The 12,917-nt window shown below is 43.9% G+C and overlaps 1 protein-coding gene across 7 annotated transcripts in view; it reads right to left on the bottom strand.

Moving 5' to 3' along the window:
- TNS3 (tensin 3) overlaps positions 1-12,917 on the bottom strand; it is a 198,195-nt gene that overhangs the window by 15,504 nt on the left and 169,774 nt on the right. For all 7 annotated transcript variants that reach the window (XM_040592171.1, XM_040592168.1, XM_040592166.1 and 4 more), the window contains 4 exons: positions 7,230-7,401; positions 4,274-4,905; positions 3,545-3,631; positions 799-930 (listed from right to left, as the gene is read on the bottom strand). In XM_040592171.1, coding sequence (XP_040448105.1) covers positions 799-930; positions 3,545-3,631; positions 4,274-4,905; positions 7,230-7,401 — 1,023 coding nt within the window. The remainder of the gene's footprint in view (positions 1-798; positions 931-3,544; positions 3,632-4,273; positions 4,906-7,229; positions 7,402-12,917) is intronic.

Below are 12,917 nucleotides of genomic sequence, written 5' to 3'. Positions count from 1 at the left end.
AAAACACAAAACCACCACAAAGATACAGCAGCCGACCAACCAACCAACCCCGCAGAGACCCACACTTCCATAGCCACGCCACCGGGAATCACAGCTTTCCTGCCATCTCAGTGGCTTACCTCGCCAGCCAGCATGTACTAATGAGATATAATAAGCTTTGTAAAAGGAAAACAGCAGCAATGGAAACCACCCCGCCACCCTTGCAGTGGCACAAATGGAGCCAAGAACACCAGAGATACCGGCTGCTGAGTTTCCACACATTGATGAATGCTTTCTGTTCTTCCCATTTTACCTTTCACAACGACCAGGCACCAGTTATAAATGCGGAACCACTGGAGCTGGGAGAGAGATGTATGCCATCACTTCTTTTAAACAGCTATCATCTTACCTTAGGCAACCACCTCAGATTTACATCTAAAATGTAGAACTGTCTCAAAACAAAACCTTGGGGCCAAAAACATTCAACCTTCCAGCCATGCAAAAGCTTTACATGGTGGTATGTGGATCAGATGCAGACTTGTGATTGCTAGGGAAGACTCATTACTGAGACGGCACTGGTATTCTATTAGGTTGATAAGGTCGAATACACACACAGCCATAATGAGCGCACATTTAGAAGCCATGGAGAACCCATAAAGTACAAGGGACACCCAGTCTCATTTAACAAGGTATGAAAAGGACCCTGTATCTCAAGTTCCACTTACTGGAAGAGGGGAGGTTCCTTCAGATTACTACCCAGTAATAAGGACTTCCTACTACATACAGCTTGGCAAGTAATAGACAGAAGGCATACAGTACCTTTCTTGTTTAACTGTAGCACAGAAGGAGGTGGTGTAGCAACTTTCATGGCCAGTCCATAGGCTCCGCGGAAAGAATGGCTGTCTCGAACAATGAATGACCCAGGTTCCTTGTCCTTGAGAACAGCAATGGCTGCAAGGGATTCAGGGGGAGAAAGAGAAACACAGTTCCAGAGCAATGCACGCACCCAGAAAGTACAGAAGTGCAAATCTATAAGCAATAGGAGACTAAAGGAAATGAAATCTTTTTCTCTGTCCCCACTGACATAGAACAGAATACAATCAAGCATATTTGGGGGATGTGAGCGGACACATCTTGTGCAAATCTTGCAGATACTTATCAATGAGAAGCCTGAAGTACAGATCCCCACTGATTTTCACACTGAGAATGGGGTGCAGGTCCCACCAGGTTTCCTACAGCCAACGCAAGACCAAGCTGATTCCTGCTTACATTTTGTCAAGTTGTCAGAAGCATGACAGAAAGCACAGCTCTCTGTAATTCCCAGGCTCACTAGACAGCACTGTTTTTCTTTTCCTATGCAGCTTCAACAGGCGGAGCAGATCCATTTTCATCCACCACCAAGTTTCTGACCCTGCAACGCAGTCTTACTCCCTTACTAGTTTTAAAGGAAGGCAAGGAATGTAAGAGAATATTTGCTCTTACACAATCCAAGCACTGGAAATACTTTACATCTAATAATTTACATATTCTTTGATGTCTCCTGGAAGTGTGACCTGAAGTCCTCCGCAGGAGGAACCACTTGCAGGGAAAACGCTTTTGCTCTGCATGAGGCTGCTACAGACTTTGAAATCTAGTAGCCCAAAATCTTAAATTCACATTAAAAGAAGACAAAATGTTAATCTAATGACATTATCTTAATAAAATCCTATTACTTTGCTTAGCCCTCACCCCACTCCCCACCCCCCAATTTTTTGGAAATACTTGTGTTTGTTTCCAGGATTTCTAACAACCAGCAAGACTTCCGAGAAACCCTGGAAAAAGCCCAGATTTGATCCTTCAGTCCTTAGCTGTCTGTATATATAGAACATGGGAATTATGCATATGGGGCATGAAGCCATAATTTGCAAGGCCTGACCAATGATTACATTGTAAACACATACACACACGGTTTTTTCCATGAAATTAAAAAAAACCCTAGTAGTAACAGAGTATCAGGAAAATGCAGACGTGTCTCTTCTGTTTAAGTGAGTAAAGCAAATGTGTATATATTCTGTTCCGTTCATGTGTCAGATGGTGAAAACTATTTTCACAATAAATTGTCATGTGCTGTGAGAATGAATACATTAACCCCTGCAATTCAGCAACACTCGCGCAACACTTCTAAATCCATAGGGGGACAGTAATCATATGCTACAGGAGCAGACCATTAAGCACAGGAAAAAAGAACAAGCGCTCCCCCTCCTCAGCAACAGTATCTTAAAACACTTTATTCAAAAGGAATTTTACGTGGTAGGGTGAAAAGAGACATACTAAAAGGTTGGGAAGATTTTCTTTCCATTTGTTCAGGCAGCTTCCTTTACAATCCACTCCCCTCTCTGGACTCGCATCAAGTCAGGAAATTATTTTTTGCACATTTAAAGACTCAGTTCTCATTATGGCTGGGGGGCAGACAAGGAAAAGGGGACTGGCCTGAACGGATCAGTAAAACATCATCCAGAGATGAATTAATGATCTGTTTTCTTTATCCCCTGGGCTCATATTTATCACTACACTGTAAGAGGCATCCTCAGCATTTGAGGAACTATGAACTAGACAGATACAGCAATTCATCATCTGCCAACAGCAGAAGGTTGTTTTGCTTTAGTGTCAACTTCCTTCCCAATGAAGAACTAATTTGTCATTTTTCCTTTTTGACAACCGCATTTTAAGAATCCTGGTTTCATATCCTGCCATAACTCATTAAATATAATTCAGTATAGCTGAATATGACAATACAGACACAAGGACCATCAGACCAATCACATTTGCAAAGCGCCCAGTGTGCTTTATTTACACATCGTTGCAGGGGCAAGGTTTAAGTTCGCATGTACTGTTCACACATACATGGTAAAACCTTTCTCCATCTCATTTAATAACAAGTCTATGTACAGATGTACTACATCTGTATTGTACATCATAAAGACGTTGCTCCATGGGAGTGTTATTTCCTGACCTGTAAGACATAATGTATGTCACTTGCAGCTGAAAATAAAATTCAGGCTATAGCAAGACTGGCAGATGATGATGCTTTTATAATGGCTTCTAGCTAATGAAGTATTGTCTGATACTTAGCATCACTCAGCCTATCGCATTGCAGTGAAACACGCGTGGCTGAGATCATGCCAGAGCAGCACACTTGTACTCAAAAACATTTCTGAGAGCACAGATGTTTGGTATCACATCACGCCTATTTGTCATTCCAAAACCTGGAGCTTTTCATTAAAGTACATTTGCTGCAACTACCACTGGCAGATTTAAATTACTTTGTAGTTAGTTCACTTAGGATAGCAATTTGTCTAATTAACAGAGTATTTTTTAAGGACAACTTGACTGCCCTCCACTCTCAAATTCAGCCTTTGGACAAAAGAAATTAAGTGAGGTTGTCTGTAGCCCTTCCAGGTTTTATATTTCTTCTTGTACATCTTTTAGATATACGGTATGCATAAAAAAAATTGAAGGAGAATTCACCAAACCAACCAGCCATTCTGTGAACAGATATGCCAGAGTATCAGTTGAGTTGATGTACCTTGTTCTCTTGAAATATCTGGCTTATACCAGAACTTGGATGTGTCCTGGACAAATTTCACTGTCACATGTTTATCAGCTGTGTTTTCTGTGAAATGAAAGGGGAAAAAAATAGGTCAAGAAAGTTCTTAAATACAAAAGCATTTATTTTCTTTCCGACTTGCTATCACCTTAATTATTCAAAAACTCATGATTAGAACAACCTAAGAGACACTCTGAGGCATTTTTAGAACCAGCAAATACAATACTGTACACGAAGATTCTGAAAGCATTCTTGAAGTTGCATTTTGCAAAACTCATAAAATATGAAAAACTCTTTACATTTATAAAGGCATATTAATAACAAACGTCTCAGTGGGGTCCAGTGAATACACATCTACCTTTTTAACTATTCTTGACACAAGTCTAGAAAGGTCCAGAAAGAAGCCAGCCCTTATTAAAAGAACTCAGACCTCAGACTCCGCAGGGCTCCCTTGTGGTCTGGCAGTTCAGAAGGGAGGCTACCCTCAGCTGGCACCTGCGGGAGCGCAGAAAGGATTCTGCAGCCTCGCTCTCCCAGTAACACACCCAAAGCCAGTGAAACTGGCGCCACTTACTGCAAACATTCAATTCCTCTCTGCCATTTTCACTCCATTGCATTTCCCCTCCCCACTTTTAAAATACCCTGAATGCTTTTTATAAACTCATATAAAATCTGATGTATTTTGCATTTCTCTGATGCAGAACCCACCTGGCACTGGGGAAGCACTTAACATTTTTGAGAAATCTGGGAGGACGTTTGGGAAGGGGATGCTGATGGTGCTCCCGCTGTGGGGGCTCGAGAAGCCGCTCGAAGAAGGTGACACGGAGGCAAAGGAACGGTCTCCTTCGGAGGACCGCTTTTTCTCTGGGAGAGGTGGCTGAGCATGCAGGTGCTGCTGAACCACACTGTTCTGGCTATTGTGTCCAGAGGCCACCGTAAGAAAGTTCTGCGTCAAAAAGCCATTGTCCTCAGCATGTGCCACTGATGAGCCCGCGGTTTTAGGAGAGATTCTAGCATTGGCAGGGAAAGCAGCTTGTTTCTCCTCTCGGGGGGAGCTACTGCCCCTGCTGCTCCCGCTGTTGCTCAGGTAGACCCGGGCATTGCTGCTCACAGCGGGTTCTTGCTGTGGCTCTGCTGGTGAATTCTCCAGGCTGCTCAGGGTGACGACTTGCAGTCCTGGAGTTTGGAAATGAGACAAGAGAGAGACATCTTGCACGGCGTTTGAAAATTCAGAGGGCACAAGGTAACCTCCCGGCGGCCTGCTGTTTCCTATGGAAAGCTGGAGCGATGGGGAAGCTTTGGGGCTGCTCTCAAGCCAAGGGCGTTCCGTTGCAGAAGAGCTGTCAAAAAGTCAAAAAAATGGAACACAACAATAAAACAACAGCCACATCGTTCCCTTCACACGTCACTGTACAAGCCCTACGACAGCAATCACGGAAAGCAAGGGATCACCTCACCCAGGACAATCCCCAAGGTGTGTGACCACAGGCTGGAGCTGGTGACAGCTGGGCCAAGGGGGCACCAGCCCCACCTTCAGCACAGGTCAATACCGTCTGCTTCATCACCCCCCACCCAGCCATGCTGATCAGACAGCTTCTGAGTTTTGTACTGTAAACCCAGCCACCAAATTAATCACAGCTGTTAAATACCCCTCCTTCCCCCTGTCTGAGGAGGGTTACTGTGAGTATGAATCAACTCAGTGAGGCTGTTCATGGCCCTGCCGCACGTACAGTGGTCCTGCAGGTCTCTACATGCTGAGCTCAAGTGCTACCTGGAAAAGAGCAGCAGGAGGCAAGAATCTCTGAAGGCAAGGCTGCCACCAAAGGCAGAGGTTTATGGAAGAAAACTGACACTGCCACGGTGGTCCCTACGATGCAGCCTCTTAAAAGAAATGGCCTAAGCAGTAGTTGCGCATGGTTGCACAAGAAATTAGTAATTACGATAAGAACACACAGTTCGCAAGACCCAACTCCTGGACCAGGTAAGTCCATTTAAATACAATTTATATTAAAAAAGGAAGGAGGCCGTTAATTTATTTGATGACAGAATCGTTCTGATTGATAGAACTAAATAATTCGACAGCTAACATTAGATTTTTCTACTAGCCATTCCACCTGCTCAAGTGAAGAGTAACAAATACCCTTCCAACAAGATAAACTAAGCTTCTGATGAAACAATCTAAGAAAAAATTAAATTGTTTCCTTGCTTCTAAAAGTGAAACACCCTCAGACTGTAGCTGAAAAACACGACCAGCAATATCAGATGTAGAGAGAACAAACTCATTGTGAGATGCAAAGGAAGAACTGACATAAGATACATAAAAAGAAGAAAGCATTTTTATTTAAAAGGGAACCATGGAAATGGATACCAGTAAATTTGGACAGATCAAAGTAGAAGGACCATAAAGAAACGGAAGGGAAGCAAACGGAAGACTGACATCATCGCAAGAAAAAAACCCTACAGCTGTAGGTATCTGCTAGATTAAATGAAAAATGACGACAACAACCAAAAAATTTAAAAATAAGTGAACAGAATTTTCTAGATAAAGTTTGAAGTAGGAATGCAAACTTGGTAATGACTGGATTGCCTGACAAGCTTTTAATTCATATCCACTTAGAATGAAATGTTAAACTTGCCTCCTCCTCAGAAAATACTAACATACTTTGTTCAGTCTCATGATTCACAAAACGAAAACATTTTTTCACAGTCCAAGTACTGGTTGAAAATGAGATCAATTAGATGGGAAGATAAATAAAAGATAAATAGCTATCAACATACTCAAAGTCCTCACTGAGAGCCTGACACACCAACCAACAGCCTTCCAAACACTCACTGTGAAAAAGGAGCCAACTATCCCAGGATAAGAACAGGATAAACAGCTACAAAGGAACGTTGTTGCAGAGTGAGGGAGAGGGAAACCTCATCAGCTGTTAACACATCACCTCCTATCGATTACGTATTTACAGGGCACAGCTAATGGCTGACCATTCCCTGTCATGGCCTTCTGACCCTTCTGACAGTAACCTGAGGCTCCTTGGTGGTTTGCTGTGTTTCCTGCTATTTCTCACCTTATGCTGTAAGCAACTTTGGACCGTTTTGTAAATTTACACTATTCAAGCTCTGGTCCAGAGCCCTATGTGTTTGCCACAATAAAAACATGAAATAATAAAATCTCTCAGCCTGCTGAGCAGTTGAAAGCAAGTCAACTAAAGTCAACTATTCACTACCAAAAAGAAATCTTCCGACATTTTACTGACCAGAAACACACGTACAGCAGCGAGAAGAGTGCTCCCTCCCTTTCATATACAACTTCCTCCAATTTGAAATGTCATGAAATGCTTTTCAGTAAGGCATCAGAGAAGCTGGTAAAGCACACAGGGAAATATATATGAGCTTGTGCTAGTATGTAGTAAAGTAACCAAACTATAAATTCCTATTTATTTTTGTATTCCTATTTATCTTCCAAGCTAATTGTGTCCCTGACATATAAATAACATCTGTCTACGCGGCAAATTCCAGCTGGTGGACAACAACATCATTATAAGTCACAACCAAACTCAAGGTCCTTGGACAAATGCTCTGCAATGAAGATGCAGGCGTAACATCTTGGCTGGAAACTGTGGTTACGAGAAGTACGCAGCAAGGTAAGAGAATTTTTTCCTACCTTTCTCCCCCTGGGATAGGGCTGTTACTTGTCACAGTACACGAAGATGCAAAACAGCGCTGAAAGGAGGGATCCGCCTGCATGCTGGCCCTCAGCAAAGCCGGGTTAGTGCCCACAGCACTGTCAGACATCACCATGGAGTGGTTAATGGCTTCCGTGTAACTTCGAGACTCTACAGCAAAGGAAACAAAGTAAAAGGCAAGTTAAAAAAAACAATTCACATTTTTGCAGACTTTGTACTGAAAGAGATGTTTGTAAAACAATCTGGTTTTCTCTTAATAGGACTATAAAGAGCAAGTTTTATTTGTTTGAGCAGTAACATTTCATTTCACAACATCACGCTGACTGCTGAAAACATCCAGCAGCACAAACGGCAGAGGGAATAAAGATTACAGAATTGCACCACTCAGGCTGTTTGATCAGCTCTCCAGGGCACATTCTCTAGCCCTAAGGATGCGAACAGACCCGTCCGTTCCAAGTCGTTTTGCATTCCACAGTCCACAGCGTTAATTGGATACATCCAGTCAAGTGTCCTCTGTGACCATACACACCAGCAGCATGCCCACAAGCACCAAAGTAACAGCAACTGCAGTATTAATTCAGCCCACTGCTGAATGGGGCAGGGAACCTGGTGGAAAATGATGTGGAAAACACTGACTTACTCAGAACCTTCTTCACCTCAGTCTTTACCAGTAAGACAGGCCTTTGCAATCTCAAGTCTCTGAGACCACAGGAAAAATCTGGATCAAGGAAGTCTTAACCTCCGTGGAGGAGGACCAAGCAAAGGAGCACCTAAACAAACTGGACATATGTAAGTCCATTGGGGCTTGACAGGTTGCACCCACAAGAGCCTAGGGAGCTGGCTGATACCACTGCCAGGCCCCTCTTGATAATCTTTAAAAGGTCACAGTGACTGGGAGAGATGGCTGAAGACTGGGAAGCTGCAAGCATCACCCCTACCTTCAAAAAGAACATTAAGTGTGATTTGGGGACCTGCTGGCTTGCCTAGCCCAACCTCAGTCTCTGGGAAGGCGATGGGAGCAACTAACCCTGGAAAGCATTTCCAAACACATGAAGATGACTGAGCATTGTCAGCACGGATTTACAAAGGGGAAATCACACATATCTGCCCTGATAGCCTTCTTCAGTGAACCGACTAGCTTGGTGGCTAAGGGAAGAGCAGTGGATGTTGCTTATCTTGACTTTAGTAAGGCTTTTACCATGATCTCCCGTAACATCCTCATAAACAAGCTGACAAAGCATGGGTTAGATAAGCAAACAGAGAGGTGGACACAAAACTGGCTGAAATGAGGCTTGTGATGAGCTGCACCAAGCCCACTAAGATGCATGTCACCAGCATTATAGCCCAGTGGCTGGTACTGGGGCCAATACTGTTCAACACCTTCATTAGCAACCTGGATCACGGGATAAAGTTTCATCAGCATGTTTGCAGAAAACTGAGGAGCGAGTGCTAAACTAGATGATGGTGCTGCCATTTAGAAGTGGGAGAAATGCACCAAGAGGAACCTCAAGAAGTTCAACAAGGGGAAATGCAAACTCCTGCACCTGGGAAGGAGTCATTCCAGGCACTGACTGGCTGGAAGACAACTCTGTAGACAAGGACTTGGGGGTCCTGGGGAACAGCAAGCTGCCCATGAGCCAGCAACGCACCCTCACGTCAAAGGCAGTCAACAGTATCCCAGGCTGTATCAGAATGAACGTTACGAGCAGATCAAGGGAGATGAGCCTTCCTCTCTGCTTAGCACTAGTGAGGCCACATAGGGAGCTCCGTGCCCATTCCTGGTCTCCCCAGTACAGGAGATACATGGACTCGCTTGAGCAAGGCCAGCACAAGGCCATGAAGATGCCTGGAGTATCACTGGGACCGGAGCATCTTTCCTAGAAGCAGGGGCTGAGAGCGCTGGGACTGTTCAGCCTGGAGAAGAGAAGGCTCAGGGGGATGTTATCACTGTGAATAAAAACCCAATGGGAGGGAAGGAAGATGAGTGAGCCTGTCTTCTCTCACTTTTCTGCTCACATGAGGAGAAAAGGACAGACCTGGGGCTGAAAGGCAGCTGAGCAGCACGGGCTTTAGTTTACCAGTGCAGCTACAGATTTCAAGTGTGACTTTGTTCACACTGATACAAGAATTATTTACTTTTAAAAAAAGAGGGGGTAAAATAAAAGTAAATATTTATAGGGAAAAACAAGAAAGAATTTGAAAACCAGAGGATGTTAGCTAAATCCTTACAAAAAGTTAACAAAACATGGCCTTGGGAGAAGGAATAGACAACCTAAGGTTATGAGACAAACAGAAAATTACCTGAACTCTGTGTGAACTATCCTAATTAGCACACTAAAAGACCCACCCTCCAGCAAAGAGAGCCCCCTACTAACAAAGCCCCCTCCCCACAGAACATGCAAGGTGAAAAAAATACCTTTAAATGAAAAAAAGTACCGTTCAATGGAGATGAGGCTTCTAAGAACCGGTGAGAATTCAGTGTGACTAAAGGTAATGGTAAACAATTGTTCAAAGTGTATGAGAAGCTCCCCCGCGTGCCAAGAGGGGTGTGGATTTACCACCTAGCACCCAGCTCAGGCGGGCTTGCGATCAATGGCATCAGTGGATCTGGGGTGGAACCCAGATTTGGGATCACACCAAGGCACAGAGAAAGAAGTAAAGCAACTGTAAACTTTTCTAATAGCTTGCAAATAGCAGCAGATGGTTTCTACATTGATTCAGGTCTGACCTATGTTCAGCTTAACTATACTGGACATAAGTAGTATGGGATATAGTTCAAACGGATACGTTTGGGTGAGGAATAATGTTGATGATATTACTGAAGAGCTTTACACAGGAACAGTTTTAATCCCCTTCTTTACAGGTACATTTTAATAACCAGTCAAGCTCTAATGAGGATTACATTTAATTATTCTGGTATAGTCTAAAGCGATTCACATATGCCCAGGTTCAAGGGCACCATTCTCAGTGGCCACAGGGCACATGCCGGCGCCCCTGACCCGCTTTGGACACCCAGACAGTTCCACTGACCTCAACACTTGCAGGACTGCAACCCAGTAAGACGGTCACGGATGAAACAATCTCTAGTTACTGTCTCCTGAGTAGATGTACTTCAGAAGGTTGTGGGAGAAAAAAAAAGCACAAGAAAGTTCCAGAACAATTCCAGTCCTACAAAGAGTTAGGATCACGTTGATGCATCTTTTCCATATGGAAATCTTTCTAATGTAAAAAGGAGGAAGCTTCCCTACTCCTCCTGTTGAGTGTCACTGAAACAAGTCTAAATAAATCTCTTCAACTCAGGGCAGAGTCTAGCTCTGCTGTTATTTGGATGAGGAGGGTGCAAGGTACTTAAAAGAAATGCCTGAGATAAGAAAATCTGCAAATCAGTGCCCTGCCCTGACTGAAAACCATCTGAATTCCTCACATAGCACACATACTGCACAGAGCAAACACCTAACTGGATGAGGGAAACACTTCTAGAAAACTGCAAGACTGTGTTTTAACTATCCTCATTACTTTTAATGGCAGCCACCCCAGTCATAAAAGAACTTGAAGGAAATACTGCAGAAACATGTGCAGTGTGGAAGAGCTAGAGAAATCTGAAATCTGATATGTATGTAACAGATCAGATTTATTGCAGTCATTCTCATACTGGTGCAAACACAGTCAAGAACAAGCTGGCTGCATAAAGCCATATTCCTACTGAAGCCAGTGGTGCTGTTCAAGCAAATATTGACTGCTTACCTAAGCGTTATAAAGACTGATGTCAAGCCTTGAGCAATTATTTCAATATTCAATATAGTAGTATTACCTTGATTTACTGAGAAAAAGCTGATGAGTTGAAGGTGGGTTGGTCAAACTGATGTTGTACCTCTACAGATTACCAGAGCACCCCCCAGACACACAGCCTTCACCAGGCTAGAAGCAGATGAATCTACCGAGAGTAGCATCTGTATGACAAAATATCCCAAGTGCAGCAGACATCTCACTTGTGCACATCAACCTGCAGGTGCTTCCCAACGATACCACAGGCTGAGATGGGCTGTATGTGAGAGATTAACGTGTTCCCTGCAGGCACAGGAATGACAACCACAAGCTTTACTCCATATGCTTGCTTGTTTTCGTGCCTCTGTGCCTGCTTCCCCTGATACTGACTCTATAGAGGAGCCACCGGACTCCAGTTAGCAAGAACCTGGGGGCTGGAAGGGGAGTGGCACTCCTCCCAGAAACATTCTTCTCCCACTCTAATGGGATCTCAGCTACACACGTAAGAGCTGATTTAAAGCTTTTACACACCAGTCAGTTCTCCTTCTCCCACCAGTAACAGCACTTGCTTGAAGAAATGGACCAAGCCATGATCCTTGCCCATTTCAGGCCTCGGACTATGCTGTCACCTTTAAAGCACCAAACGCTGCCTGGAGAAGGACTGCTGGCCGTGCTCACAGATACAGCATTTCTTTTTACACCCAATTTTCACAGGTATAAATACTGAACTAAGAGTGAAAAGATGTTGGCAGCCAGGCAGGTAACCTGCAGAAAGAACACAAACTCTCTACAACTCTTCCCAGGCTGGAAACAAGTATATCTGAAGGGCACTTCCCATGAAAGCAGCTTTGTTTATATTTCAATTAAAAACAAGCTTGCTGAATATTTCAGCTATGTCCTCTCTATTGTCTGATGCAGAGCCCACACTCACGGGTCAGCTGTTAACCCTTTATCGCACAGAATCATTAGTTCAGTGCAATCTCACAGCTTCTACAGGATTTTTGTAGGCATGGTACAAACCCCCCTGGGCACGTTTGCTGGGAAGCATCAGTGCTGCATGATGTGCTGCGGCCCCTCCGACATCTACACCATTGTAGACAACGTAACAAGTGCAGCTCCCTAACAAAACCAGGGTCACTCACATTCATGTCTCTTCACACATCCAGGTCAGACCTGCAGATCTACATTTACTATCACTGATCATCAGCTTCACAGGCAGAAGCTAACAGAGGAAATGGACTTTGCTCAACACACTACTGAAAAGTGACATTTAGAAAAAACCCCAAACATTACTGTGCCCACATGCAAGGCAGAAAAATACCCAGTTCACTCTTCTGCTGTCCCACTTGGCAGCAAAAGGACAAATACTTGTAAGAGTTGCAAGCTTCTTTCAGATGTAAGCAGAAGCTCCTGGATGTGTCCAGGACACAGCCACACAAAGGAAGATGTTATAGATTAACCTGTATTCTAATCCACTAAATCTGTTAAAGCCAAAAAGGAACCCTGAAAAACAATCCACTGTTTGGAGACAACGGTCCAACAATGATGGCAGGGAAATGAAAGGAGCAGCTGTGCCACTATCATACCTTACATTTTAGCAGCTTCTCATACATTTCCATCTTTGCAGTCCTTTTTGCGAGGTGATAGCTAACCTGCCCTGCACGAGCTTGAGAAGTCCTGTCCAGACCCTCAGTTACATCTTTTGGGGAAAGGGAGCTCTCAGTCACCGCCCCGCTCCCACAGCCCTCAGCTGAGCACCCCCAAAACTATCTCAAGGCAGCCTAAAAGCTGGATGGACCCAGAAAAGCATCCTGCTCTAAAGTAACCCAAAGTAACCAAGCCACAGCCAGCCCTAAAGAGCAGCAGAAGGATCAGAAGCTTTGTGCAATACTTTTACATTT

This window comes from Falco naumanni, chromosome 4, assembly GCF_017639655.2.
Source record: "Falco naumanni isolate bFalNau1 chromosome 4, bFalNau1.pat, whole genome shotgun sequence".
Lineage (NCBI taxonomy): Eukaryota > Metazoa > Chordata > Aves > Falconiformes > Falconidae > Falco > Falco naumanni.
Note: the sequence above shows the minus strand (reverse complement) of the source record. Positions and strands in the feature narration are given on the sequence as shown.